Source organism: Gallus gallus, chromosome 1, assembly GCF_016699485.2.
Source record: "Gallus gallus isolate bGalGal1 chromosome 1, bGalGal1.mat.broiler.GRCg7b, whole genome shotgun sequence".
Taxonomy (NCBI): Eukaryota; Metazoa; Chordata; class Aves; order Galliformes; family Phasianidae; genus Gallus; species Gallus gallus.
Genome location: NC_052532.1, coordinates 168,694,589 through 168,708,052, shown reverse-complemented (window position 1 = coordinate 168,708,052; position 13,464 = coordinate 168,694,589). Strand labels below are relative to the sequence as shown.

The following is a 13,464-nucleotide window of genomic DNA, read 5'->3' as shown; positions in this document are numbered from 1 at the left end:
AGCAGTGGGCAGCTTCACGCAGGGCTGCGCTGTGCTGCCCCACGGGCTGAGCAGTGCCACATCCCAGAGCACAGCAAATCATTTAACTCCCTTTCAAGAATTCTGGTATCAAGGATGAACACGTCATGCTCCTTTTCTAGCACTTCTATGCCACCATTAACAGCACCTAAAAGGCTTTGGAGGATTTTCATTCAATCAGCTGCGTTTCCGTGGAGCAAGTACAAAAAAGTAAGCACTGGAATGGTAGCAGCGTTGAACAGTGCTTTTGTCTGAGTTGACACAAACTGTTCTATGCAAGGTGCTCACAGCTGAGGAGTTACTACAAGAATAATACTCACTCATTTCTGCAAGCTTTTGTTGGAACTTGGACTCCTGGGGAAGGTGTTTGCTGCAGACAGAGAGCATTTGATTAAAGGGAAGTTAAAAACGAAAGAAAACCACCCACATAAATCAGGGTTAGTTCATTTTACTGCTATTGCCTCATCTCATAAAGATACAAACTGTATTTTTCTCCCCAGTAAACTCAAGAGATGTTTTATTTCCCATACTTCTAAAGTAATATTTTTAAAGGCTGGCTAAAGACAGCAGCACAATTTAGCCCTCAGCAGAAATAGCTGGGTGTGAGGCACTGAATACATCCTTGCTTTTAACACCAAATGTCCAATTAAGTATTTTGCTGCTGTCCCTCATTTAACGTATTTACGGAAGTTCAGAAATAAACAGAATCACAGAATCATAGAATGGCCTGGGTTGAAAAGGAGCACGATGATCATTGAGTTTCAACCCCCCTGCTATGTGCAGGGTCGCCAACCACCAGACCAGGCTGCCCAGAGCCACATCCAGCCTGACCTTGAATGCCTCCAGGGATGGGGTATCCACAACCTCCTTGGGCAACCTGTTCCAGTGCGTCACCACCCTCAAACAGAATTTAGGATGCATTCTGGAGGCCCCGCAAACCAAACCTAAGCAGCTTAGCAGAAAGCCACCATCAATCTCCTACCCTCCATCTGCCTCGTCCTGGCCTTCTATATCGAAGCGCAGCCTCTTCAGCGGCTTGGGGGCATCGCTGGGCTCCGCACTGCGCTTTACGTGGCTCTCGCTGTTGCACACCATCTGGTTTATTTTTTGAAACTTTTCAGAAGTCTGAAATCACAAGAAAACAGTGAAAGAGTTGGTCAGTAAATCTTGAAACTACTCAAACTTCCCAATTATTCACTAAAACGTTACCAGCTCTGTGAGTCTGCAGTCTAAGAACTCTAACCTTAAAATCATAGAATGGTTTGGGTTGGAAGGGACCTTTAAGATCATCTGGTTCAACCCCCTGCTATAGGCAGGGACACCTCCCTCTAGACCAGGTTGCTCAAAGCCCCATCCAGCCTGGCCTTGAATGCTTCCAGGGAGGAACCTCCTTCCGCAACAACTAAAATAGAATGCTAAACTTTTTAAAAGCTAAGTCTGAATCCTTGAAAGAATTTAACAGAACATCCTTGCAATCTTTGTGCTTACAAGTTCCATACAATGACTACATTAAAGGAGAGTCATGAGCCACCTCCCCGGCTGCCAGCAGGCTACCCCGTGGCTCCAACACCATGCATTCAAGAGCAGACAATGAGAACTGTAAGACTCACCCCAAACGTTTCACCAATTGACACCAGAATTCTGCCAAAGGAAGAAAAGAAGTGTTTCAGTGAAGCCGCCCTCCACAGTGAGACAGAGAAGCACCCATTAATTAGCACAGATTTTCTTAAGGCATTAATGAAGTGTTCTCCTCCTTAACAGTGCAAACACGGACTGTGCTCTGCTGCATTCAGATTACACACATTTCCATTAGGACCGGTGGAAGCCTAATTGCCAAATCCACCATCCTACAGTGATGAATGAGAAGCTGTGGCTTGGAAGAATGAAAGGTCCACACAGCCCAGCCCTTATCAACAGGAAATGCTGAGTACCTGATAATCAGCCCTTAACTGTTACTTTTAGATGTTTGCTAATCAAACCCATACAAGACTTCAACCTAAAACACACGATAGAATATCCTAGGTGGAAAAGCCCACTACAGATTTGCACAGGCTTTTCAATACTGAGATGGAAATGCTGTTTACAGATAACGTGGCTCATTTGTTGTCATCCACTGCTAAGAGCCAGTGACCCACAGTTTGATCACAGAATGGCTTGGGTTGGAAGGGACCACAAGGATCCTCAAGTTCCAATGCTCCTGCCACAGGCAAGTACTAGACCAGTTTTCCCAGGGCCCCATCCAAGCTGGCCTTGAACGCCTCCAGGGATGGGGCATCCACAGCCTCTCTGGGCAGCCTGTGCCAGCACCTCACCACTCTCTCAGTAAAGAGCTTCCCCCGACATCTAATCTAAATCTCCCTTCCTTTAGTTTAAAACCATTCCCCCTTGTCCTATCACTAAAAATGTTAATTTCTACACAGTTTGAAATGATCAGCTAAGTCAGCTACACGTTCTGAACCATCTTGTTCCAAAAATACCTATATAAAGCACCTTTATACAGGTGCTATAAAATTCTTCTCTCTTATGAGAGAGAGTCAAAACCAATAAACTGAAACAGATACAGGACACAAACTTTAACCAGAAAAGATAAACTAACCACAGACTATTAACAAACTACACCCTGCAGCTGGCTAACTTGCTTGCAGTAAACTCCCAACCACTTCACTTCACTCAGTGAGGTGTTTGTAACCAACACACCTGGACCTCGGAGTCATCTTTGTGGGAGAATGAAACCCATCAGAGAACTTGTAAGGGCTCTTCAAGGGTGAGATGTAGATGTTATTGCCCGCAGGGACACGCCGAGGAGAATTGGAAAACTGGTAGGGGCTGCGAGGAATGTGTGGGATAGGTGACAGCGTAGGAGGCTACAAAATAACAACAGCATCAGAAGGTTTTGTCATCTATAAATTCCTATTCCATTAAATAAGCAGTTCTGGATACAACGAACACCTTACCCTGTTGGAGGCATACTGCAGGATGTTTGTCTTCAGCTTCTGCATGAACACTAAGTTGTAGAAGACTATAATGGAGTCGTACTGCTCTTCCCTGATAAGAACACGTTTGAAAGTCTGCAGGGTGAGAAATAAACATTAACTTCTTTTGTTTGTGAGCACCTTAATGAGCTTTTTCATGTTAGAATCAAGCCTGCAACTGTAACAGGCCTCTCCATATGTACCTGTTTGACATATGGCCATATTTTTTACTGATGACAGCTGAAGTGTGTAATGTGTCTATTCCCCCTCAACGTTCCAGGAATGTTAAGTAGTTCTTAAAGGAATTTAAGTTGCTTTTGAAAAATCCTATTAGTACTACACTTGAACTTCTCATCTAGTCTCCTAATGGAATCATAAACTGTTACTTGCTATCTTTAATTAAAAGAACGGGAGAAAATTGCTTTTATTGGTGCAAGATATTTACAATTTTGCAAGATGCTTACAGAGATACTTAGTATTAGAGCTAATTTTCTACTCTGCAGGGTGAATATATAGAATCATAGAATGGCCTGGGTTGAAAAGGACCACAATGACCATCTAGTTTCAACCCCCTGCTATGTGCAGGGTCGCCAACCACCAGACCAGGCTGCCCTGAGCCACATCCAGCCTGGCCTTGAATGCCTCCAGGGATGGGGCATCCACAGCCTCCTTGGGCAACCTGTTCCAGTGCGTCACCACACTCTGGGTGAAAAACTTCCTCCTAATATCTAACCTAAACCTCCCCTGTCTCAGTTTAAGACCATCCCCCCTTGTCCTATCACTATCCACCCTTGTAAACAGCCGTTTCCCCTCCTGTTTATATGCTCCCTTCAAGTCTTGGAAGGCCACAATGAGGTCTCCCCAGGATATAATGAAGCACGTGGACAGTTCGTAATTAACATTCCTACCTTTGTGTGTAGCTTGTTTTGTGGGTTGTTTTAGCAAGCAAGTAATTTATAACAATTCTATGGAGGGACATTATCAAGGAATTGCCATACCTCTTGATTTGTATTGGGCAGCTCTTTGTATGCAGAAACTATTGTTTTAAATCTAAGATCCACATTCTTTACTTTGCATATGCCATACATGGAACACATCATGATCTATTAACAAAACAGGAAAAGATAACAGGAAATAAGATGGTTTTTCATTTCAAATTTAGAAATACCTTTTTCTCTGCTAGTCGATGCTTTCATGCTTTTAACACAAAAAGAAACTCCAGCTCTGTGAAGCTTTGCTACTGAGTTTTAATCTGTACTTCATGAAATGTCATTAGGAAACAAAAGCAAAAGCTCAGTTTATAAGCTGTTACTGGTTGTGCTCTCTAAACCAGCATTCAGTTCAAGTTCATAAGCATCCAGATGATATCTCATCTACTTTTTCTTTCATTTCTGTATGGTGATCAGCTAAGAAGAGCTGATAATAACTTCTGAAACCCATTTTGCTTACTGCAACTTTAGGCTACAATAAAAATGGTGATTCATCCCAACATCTTCTCACAAATAATCAGTATTTTCTTACACAAATTAAGAGTCTCTGTTCTTTATTTTGAAAATAGCTATAAATGGCATTTTGGATATTTGACAGTAGAAAATCTGACAAAAGCAAACCTGAGATGATCAAAAATACACTTAACTAAATTAATTTCTGCTCTGAGTCGTCAACAGAGAAATAAAAACTCGGATTATAATTTCTGACATGTTAAGAATGTGTAAGGAACATTTTTGCTCAGGAAAGCCTTCTCAAACCTTATATTTTATTTTTATTTTCTGAAAAATGTTACCTGGTCCAAGTGCCTGTCTCTCATAAGCTCAGACTCATTTTGCAGTGTGTGCTGGAAGAGGGTCCAGATCAACGGCTCCAGGTCAGGATGTTCGGAGAGAAGCCGAAAGAACAGGGTATGCAATCGAAGATAGGCCAGTCGAAACACTTGAGGAACAAAAGAAAACAGGAGGTATACAAAATAAGAGGAACATGCTAAAGAACAGACTGCAATTAAGTGTTTACCAAGTCCTACCACAAGAACTACAACCCATGAAATGAAGTAGCCAGGTTCAAAATTAATGGAAAAGACCCGATACAACAGGTAGTGGACATCTGGAAGTCTACACTGCATGTATACTGTACATGCCCATGCTGCACATGTATTGTCTTTATTGATTAAAAGTCTGGACAAACATTTAGAAAATGAGTCTATTGAGTTATTAAGCAGACATACTGCAGAAAGCTCAGGAATACTCTGAGCTGAAAAAAGTCAAGCTTGGGAAAGCATTCGAGAAGCATCACGTATGCCTGCCCAGCTCTTAAGCTGCCCAGGATGTCTATTTGTGATCAACATTGGAAAAAGATGATAGAAGAACCCTTCATCAGAGCCAATATGGTCATTCTTAAAAACAGTAGATAAACTTTCAGTTGAAACTTAATATGCCTAGTGGATGAGAGAAGGACTGTGGATGAAGTCTACCTAGACTTAGTAAAACCTTTGACTCTGCCTCCCACACTGTTCTCCTGGAGAAACTGGTGGCTCATGGCTTGGACGGGTGTACTCTTACATGGGTAAAAAACTATCTGGATGGCCAGGCCCAGAGAGTGCTGGTGAATGGCTGCCCAGGGAGGTGGTGGAATCACTGTCCCTGCGGGTGTTTAAGACCTGTGTGGATGTGGCACTGAGGGACATGGTCAGTGGGCATGGTGGGATGGGCTGATGGTTGGACTAGATGATCTTAGAGGTCATTTCCAACCTTAATCTCCCTATGATTCTAAGCAGACTGCATGTATTAGCCTTCTGGTAACTTTGTATTATTTCTTTCCATGGCAGTTAAGAGTTTGTACCGTGTTTGCTACGTATCTATCATAACCTATTCAGTAATGCTGAGATCCAAAACCTGAAAAGGATAAATAACAAGAGAAAATTTTGCAACTTCAGTATGTGCAGTAGCAACAAACCTTTTTTGTAGAACAGAGAGAGGGAGGTAGATTTCTGTGGCTTCTGTGTTTGTGAGGTCGCAGATGGCTGAGCATCTGGATTAGAAGTACCACTTTGAGGGTGTCCAGATGCTTTCTTCTTAGGAGATCTCACAGGAGAAAGATACCTGGAGATTTAACTTCTATTAAGCATTTTCACATCACAGAACAAAGGAACAATTTTATATGAATACTATTGGAACAAACTCTTCCCTCTCCTCCAGTAGGGGAAACAAATTGGTACTGCAACCTGTTATTCACATATTATTAAATTAACAATTCAAATTATTGAATCAACTGATTAAATACTAATCTGCATTCTTTCCTGCTACAGCTCAAAACAGCAAGAGAAATGAGTCAGTGATAGCACACAATGGAGCTGAACCACCTTTCTCTCCCCCTTCCCTTCTCCTCTCAAAACTCACACCCTTCCACTTGCTTCAACTTCAACTAACACCCAGCCACAAACATTTTTCTGGTAAGAGGATTTATTTATTCCTAGGCAAGGAAGAGAACAGTTTGCAAATACAAGTTTGATGGGGCTTGGATTTAACCATTAAGGGGGATATCAACTATACATTTCACTAGACATCAAGCATGCACATCACTTACAGATCTGCTGCAGTGTGGTTATGCTGGAGAGGCAGATTTAGGGTGGAAGTGGGCTCAGGCTGATCGGTCTGACCTTCTCGTTCTTTTGACTGCTTGATAAGATCAAACAGAGGTGAATCCTAGGAAAAAATCCCAGTAAGAGTACATTACACTGAGAAAAGCCAGACACTCTGGATAGACTTTGCTCCTTCTCCTCTAAAAAATAACACCTAAAGTATGCTGCTCCACAGAAGCTTAACGCTTTGAAATACTTCAGAATACTTCAGAATACTCAACTTGTCAGAGTATCAATCAATTTTAACTACTAAAATACACCAAACTTTTTCTATAGCAGTCTATTAGATACAGTTTGAGACATTCTAGAGTCTCTTATTACTTCCTATAATATTCCTTCCTATAATTCCTAAATAGCCATTCCTAAAGAGAAAAGCACATGATACATCAAGTATGACTACAAAAGGTCACGATCCCTAAAAACACATGGGTGACTGAAAGGTACTAATGAAAGAAAGGTACCATTTCTGCTCCAGTACCTACCCAACATTTCACATGTAATAGATAACATACGAAACACATTCATAACTCATCTAACTGCACTGGCAGCTATTCAGATCTCTGCAATGTCATTTCTGGATGCTACTCAGAGTCCCAGAGCTACCTCTGGCAATTGCTATGGTAACTCCACATGCATTAAGTCTCTGCCCTTATACCCAACTGAGACCTTAAAAGACAAGTACAGTGACCTGATCCTACTTTGGTAGGCTACTGTCCCCATATTCAATGGACACACTGATGGAGAGACACAGAAACAGCAGTTTGATATTATAAGACGTTCAATTTTTTTACTTTCCTTTGGACCCCCCCCTCCAAGAGTTCATGCATTTTAACTTTAAAGCCAATTATCTGGACATTAGGCAAGGCAGCTGGAATAAGCCTGAACCTACTAAGAGCTCAAGGTAGGATGCAATGAAGTGATTTAAGTGGACTGAGGATGGTCCTGGCTGAAGTAACATTAGTACTACTGCTGACATCAGTAATAAACAGTAGTCCTGCAGAAACAGTGTCTCAGGCTTTTGTTGTTTGTGTGGCATGTATGCTGTAGAATTCTGCTGAGACATCAAGACTGCATGGGAAAATACTTTAGCACCATAGTTATAATTAATTCTGAAAACACCAGGTTGCTGGCTCCCATTTTTTATGTTCTCTTTAAACATGACTCTCATCCTTGAAGATAACGTTGCTTTTCAAGAAAGCAGCGTAAGAAATCCAGAAGCAACAGAAGAACAGCTTATAAAAAGCAGCTGCCTCCTCAGAGTGGAGAGCAGTATTCCTACAGACAGGGAACAAAGGGGGGCACAACCAGAAATGCAGCATTTTCCTCCCAACAGTCCCCTAAAAAGCCACAAAATCGATCAGCTCAACACTTCCTGCAGAAAGCATCACTTTGTTGTCCAAGGTCTGTTTGATTCTACAAATGCATGTCTTCCTAATATTAAAATATGACAGCACAAATGACAAATCTTTACATACAATAACAGCCAGGTATGCTGCGTGCAGTCAAGCAAGTTGCATCACTTGGCTGAAGGTAATAAGAAAACACCTAGCAAAACCAGGCCAGTTTTATTAGTATTAAAACCAGTATTAAGATCCTCTTAATTAAGTCTTCACTGTAGAAAAAAAAAGACCCCCTTGCTCCTGAAGTGTATCAACTACAAAGTCAGATCAATAAGATGAGAGTGACTCGAGATTCACGACTTTTCATACTGTGTAATTTCTAAGTTATGCTTTTGGGCAATCCTGAAGCTGGTCCATTCATAACAGAACAAAATACAAGTTACTGACTCATAACCACAGAGTTATTTCTCCATCATTTCTCAACCTGACCTTGGACCGGTTTGCATCATCTTTCCCTGTATTTAGGAGTGCACGTGCTTCTCACTTGTTTCTTTCAGTGCTGCTCTTGCTGGAAATACACAGACATGACCTTCCCCACTTCTCATTCTTCTGGACACTGTGTCATTTCCTTTTTATTATTCCCACCAGCGTGTCACTATGCTCTGAAGAATCCAAGTTTCTTTCCAAGAGCAATCACTAATTTGTGGTGAAAATATCTCATCCCTTAACTAAAGAGTAAATCCCATCTCATTTGATCCACGTTTTAATTATTAATAACTGAAAAAGTACTGTTTTCTATAATGAATCAGTAAAAGGAAATGGAATTGATGGAGGGTGAGGGAGGGATAAGCCAAGAAATGGAAACAGAAGTTACAGTTTTTGAAGTTAACACTTCCAGTTCCAGGTCCTCCTGTCAACCTCCTCCAACTGTCACTACACAGAGTGTGATTTCATTACAGATGATCACAGGATATCCCAAGTTGGAAGGGACCCATAGGGATGTCCCCATAAGGGACTCCCATCAAGTCCAACTCCTGGCTCCATGCAGCACCACCCGTCATCCAAAACCTATTGCAGAGAGCGCTGTCCAAACACTCCTTGAACTCCAGCATTAAACTCTCTGATAACGAGATAGTGAGAAAAAACACAGCAGCTTGCTACCTATGAAAGGGATCTGCCTACTTTTACATCATTTTCCCTGTTCCTTTCCCCCTATTTGCTAGTGTTGACATTGATTCAACACCCACACAAGTCAATACGATGCACCAAAATGGCAGAAAGTCAACAGAAAATGCAAAACATCATTCTGAGTTAAATCAGCTCTGCAGAGAATTGAGCCAAGAGAGCCAGAACAAGCATTAAGGTCAGGGCAGCAACAACACTAAGGCTGGGAGCAAGAAGGAAAGAGAAGGAAACAGCAAGTATGATATTTCTGCATTTAAGCACAACAACCCATTAAATTAGCTGATTTTCACCTTGAATTTTACTCTACAAGAATTTATGAGATGTCCTACTTTCCACAGTCAGGGGAAGTACAATAAGTAAGAAAATACACACAGCATTGCAAAATCTACTTAGAGACAGAGCAGCAAGATGCAGCAAGTCCAATGTGCCTTTTTTGGCACCCAACAATTCTCATTAAGCCAGTGGTTAACAGTGTACGATCGTAAATAAGTGGCTGTCACATCCCAATTGGTTCCCAGCAATGGTTGGACATCTTAAAACAATGACTCAATGGGAGACCTACGACAAAACTTGGTCTCCTGAAAAGCCTGCAGGAACTTTGTCAGTGATGGGGTTTGCACACGGTTGGAAAAGGTTATTTTGTTTTTTGACTTGGTGAAATGGAAGGTGAGCATCGTGATGATCAGAATTCCCACGGTAAAACCATATGTGCTCTTCTCCCAAGGAGAAAAGCCACTATTGTTCATAGCTTTCCAAATGCACAGCCACAACGATCAAATGAGAAGCAGATACTGTTGAAATATGCTGAAACATACAGAGGTGAGCTTTTGCAAATGCATCTACCCTCCGCCGTACAACACTCATCAGCTACTGACGGGTTTAATTATAAGCTTGCCTTCTTCCTTTACATTTCAACATGAAAATTCTCCTATTTATGAAGTGTGTTCTGCAGCTTACAGTGATTTTTTCAAGGAAATGTATTAACCAGAGGTTATTGGTGCAAATCCTGATTGGCTTCAGTTACACTATTTGATATTCAAGATTCTACACCTTGCTTGAACCAATGAAGCATAATGTCAATAAGCCAACAATTTACCAGTCCTCTGAGTAAGTCAAAAAGGAACTTTAACCCCCCAGGTCCAGCTTTATCTTGCTGGAATGTTTATCAGTAACTTCTTTTTAAAGTGATGTTATTCACACTATCTCGTACAAATTTTATATTGCTTTCTAAAGCTTTTAAGCAACACATCAGGTCAACAGGTCACCTCCAATGCATTCCTTTCACATGAAAGGAGTTTTGCACAGTTTTTACTTCAATGCCAAGCAAGTGATTCATAATACCTGATGCGCTCACAGAATACAGTTTACTAATAAAATGAAATGCTGCTTTTCATTTGAGTCTTCCATGCAACAGCTAGCCAAGCTCCACTTCAAGAGGTGCAAAAAGGGAGGAAGGACGTGAGAGCTAAAATTCCTCACAGTCCAATAGGCATCGGTAGTAGAATCAAAAACAAGACAGAAATGTAACTCGTTCCCCTTCAACTGCAAAACCAAACTGGGCATCATATGGGGGGCTGATTAGGGAGTGACAATACCTGCATGGCAAACATTTGCAGTCATTTTGTCCCAGCTTGCAAGCTCCTTTTATGGACAAAGCGGGTTGAATTTCTTGTTGGCTAATCTTTACTTGGCTATGATGAAACTACAGGATACACGGATGCTTCCCACTTTCCTCATCTTTACATTAGCTTTGTCCCAACTCTGTGTTTAATTAGACTTTGGTTTCCATGAGAAGATTAAACAAACGACCTATGGCCTTAAACACAGAGGACAACTACCCTTATGGATTTGGGTGTACTCCATTGACTACAAAGGAAGTGCCCGAGCAGCTTTCCTCTCAGGCAGTATTAACTGACAGTTTGTAATATTTTAAAATCTGCTTTTGTTTTTGTTTTCTACTGCTTTACACTTCCATTCTTTATAGTAATTTTCTAATTGATTTTCAATTTCTAATTAGTTGTCCACCATAAATTTGAATGCGATGTTTATCACTGAACCGTATGTCTCAATGCCTACTAACACTGTGGGGTTTTGTTTTATAATAATTAATACCACCACAAATTACTGAGTCCACCAACGCAACACATCACTTTAAGAAACATGTTTCTTCACAGCATGATAAAAGGTGGATGCGATTTTGCAAGGCGAAACAAAGCCAATTTAGAATTGGCAACTTTGGAATGAAAGCACAAAGACTGTATGGGAACTACCAATTTCCATTTCTCTCGTCCAGGACAGAATTACATGCTTGGAAAGCAGACTGTTTTTGCAGTTGTATTTCAGAAATGTAACACAAGAAATGGCATTGACAATTCTGAATTAGCTTAGGTCTGTCACAGCAAAATAGACTTCACAGTCTTAAGGTATTTACCATGAAATACAAGACTAAGGACAACGTTTTTGTTTCACATACGTACATATCTCCTACTAAATGAGTTGTGTTCATTAAATTATGATTCTATTAGGACTTTTGCTCATTAAAACAAACATTAATAATTACAGTGCTAATGGCTTAACTCATCAGAATACTGTCCAATCTGCTTTTAACTCCTTAGAGCAATTGTGTATTTAATACAAGAGCCTCTCTTAGTGATCTCTGGCATTTAAAAAACAGCATAATGTTGGTTTACAGAACATAATGCTGTCATCAAGCCTGGTGATAATCTCCTTTTATCTAAATGTGTAATGGCAGAGGAAGAAAAAAAAAAAAAGGTAGAGAAAAAACAATGCTAACTAGTTGTGGTCATCCGAAAGGCTTTCCTCCTCACACAAAAGGTTTGGAAAGTCATAAACTACCAAGGAAGTGACAAGGACATACTGATGGCATTTAAAATCATGTAAACTCCAATGATTTGAAGTCCTTGGCAGCAAGCACGGGAACAGCAGATCTGAATGTGGATGTCCCAGCCTCAAGCTTATTAGGAATTTTCAAGTCCAGTTCTGTCACATTCCAGTTTCTTATAAAATAAGAAACAGTTACCTCACCAGAAAAAGAGCAACTATTCTGTGGTCTGACATTTAGGACCCTTCATAGCTGATTAAGAGACCCTGCTTTAGGTAGTCTCAAGCATATATACAAATGTATTAATACAAAATCAAGCAACTCTAATGGGGGAAACAGCAGTTTCCCCCCCAAAAAAAGAGATATCTGAAGGCTTAGTGAGAAACGAGTTCAGAACTCTTCAGCTAACAGCAGGCAGGTCAGGTCCTAACAGCCAGGCTATGCATTTTAAACTAGTGTTGCTTTACGTAAGGCTGTAAATCCATTATCTTTACAGCTTCTCTTTAGGGTTTCTCTCCACTCCCAAGACTGCTCTTCATCAGGTGGTTCTGTATTAACCAACCCCCTATGTTTCGCAAGGTCGCTCAGCAAAAGATCCTGGACCATCTCACTACAAGATGTAAGAATCATAGAATGGTTTAGGTTGGAAAGACCTTAAAGCCCATCCAGTTTCAACACCCAACCACAAGCAGGGCTACCACTCAGCAGCTCAGGCTGCCCAGGGTCCCATCCAACCTGGCCTTGAACGCCTCCAGGATGGGGCACCCACAGCTCCTCTGGTGTCTCATCATCCTCTAAGCAAATAACTTTTTCCTAACATCTAGCCTAAAGTTCCAATTTTTTCAGTTTAAAGCCATTTCCCCTTGTTCTGTCACTATTGGACTGTGTAAAAAGCAGCCTCCTCCTGCTTATAAGCTCCCTTCAGGCACTGGAAGGTCTTCCACAATGAGGCAACTGACACATCTACAACCCAATCACCAGTTGAATACTGAAGAGAAAAATGAACCACTGGCTTTAAGACCATTCCCATTTGCCATGACAATGAAACTACCTTTTGAAAGAACTGCTTCAAAAGGAGTTTTGAAGACCAGCCTACAAACAGGACTACATTTTCATTCAGCTCTTCCTGTGTTTAAGCTACTCAAGATGACTGTGGGAAGACTATATGGCTTGCAGTAGGTTCCCACATGAGTTTCTTCAGCTGCTTTTCTGCTCAACGTTCACACAACTTCAACCACTATTTAATTTAAAAGAAGGCTCTCTGAGTAACTAAGGAGTTAATATTCAGCACATTAAAGCCTTCACTACACAACTGGTCTAAGTCAGCATAAGCCAGTATTGCACTAAAAGGCATAGTTTCAAACCACGGAACTGTGCTTTTTTCTGTTTTGATGATTTTTTTCTTTCTTTTGGGTGTGGGTTTCTTGTTTTGCTTAAACCCATTTGGCAGGGGAGGCCTCAGGCTTAGTTTTACAC

At 41.1% G+C, this 13,464-nt stretch overlaps 1 protein-coding gene across 2 annotated transcripts in view; it reads right to left on the bottom strand.

Moving 5' to 3' along the window:
* The window catches only part of RB1 (RB transcriptional corepressor 1), a 77,142-nt gene that overhangs the window by 2,052 nt on the left and 61,626 nt on the right, over nt 1–13,464 (bottom strand). For both annotated transcript variants that reach the window (NM_204419.2, XM_046898854.1), the window contains 9 exons: nt 6,567–6,685; nt 5,937–6,082; nt 4,774–4,919; nt 3,989–4,093; nt 2,973–3,086; nt 2,716–2,882; nt 1,629–1,659; nt 1,001–1,143; nt 339–388 (listed from right to left, as the gene is read on the bottom strand). In NM_204419.2, coding sequence (NP_989750.2) covers nt 339–388; nt 1,001–1,143; nt 1,629–1,659; nt 2,716–2,882; nt 2,973–3,086; nt 3,989–4,093; nt 4,774–4,919; nt 5,937–6,082; nt 6,567–6,685 — 1,021 coding nt within the window. The remainder of the gene's footprint in view (nt 1–338; nt 389–1,000; nt 1,144–1,628; nt 1,660–2,715; nt 2,883–2,972; nt 3,087–3,988; nt 4,094–4,773; nt 4,920–5,936; nt 6,083–6,566; nt 6,686–13,464) is intronic.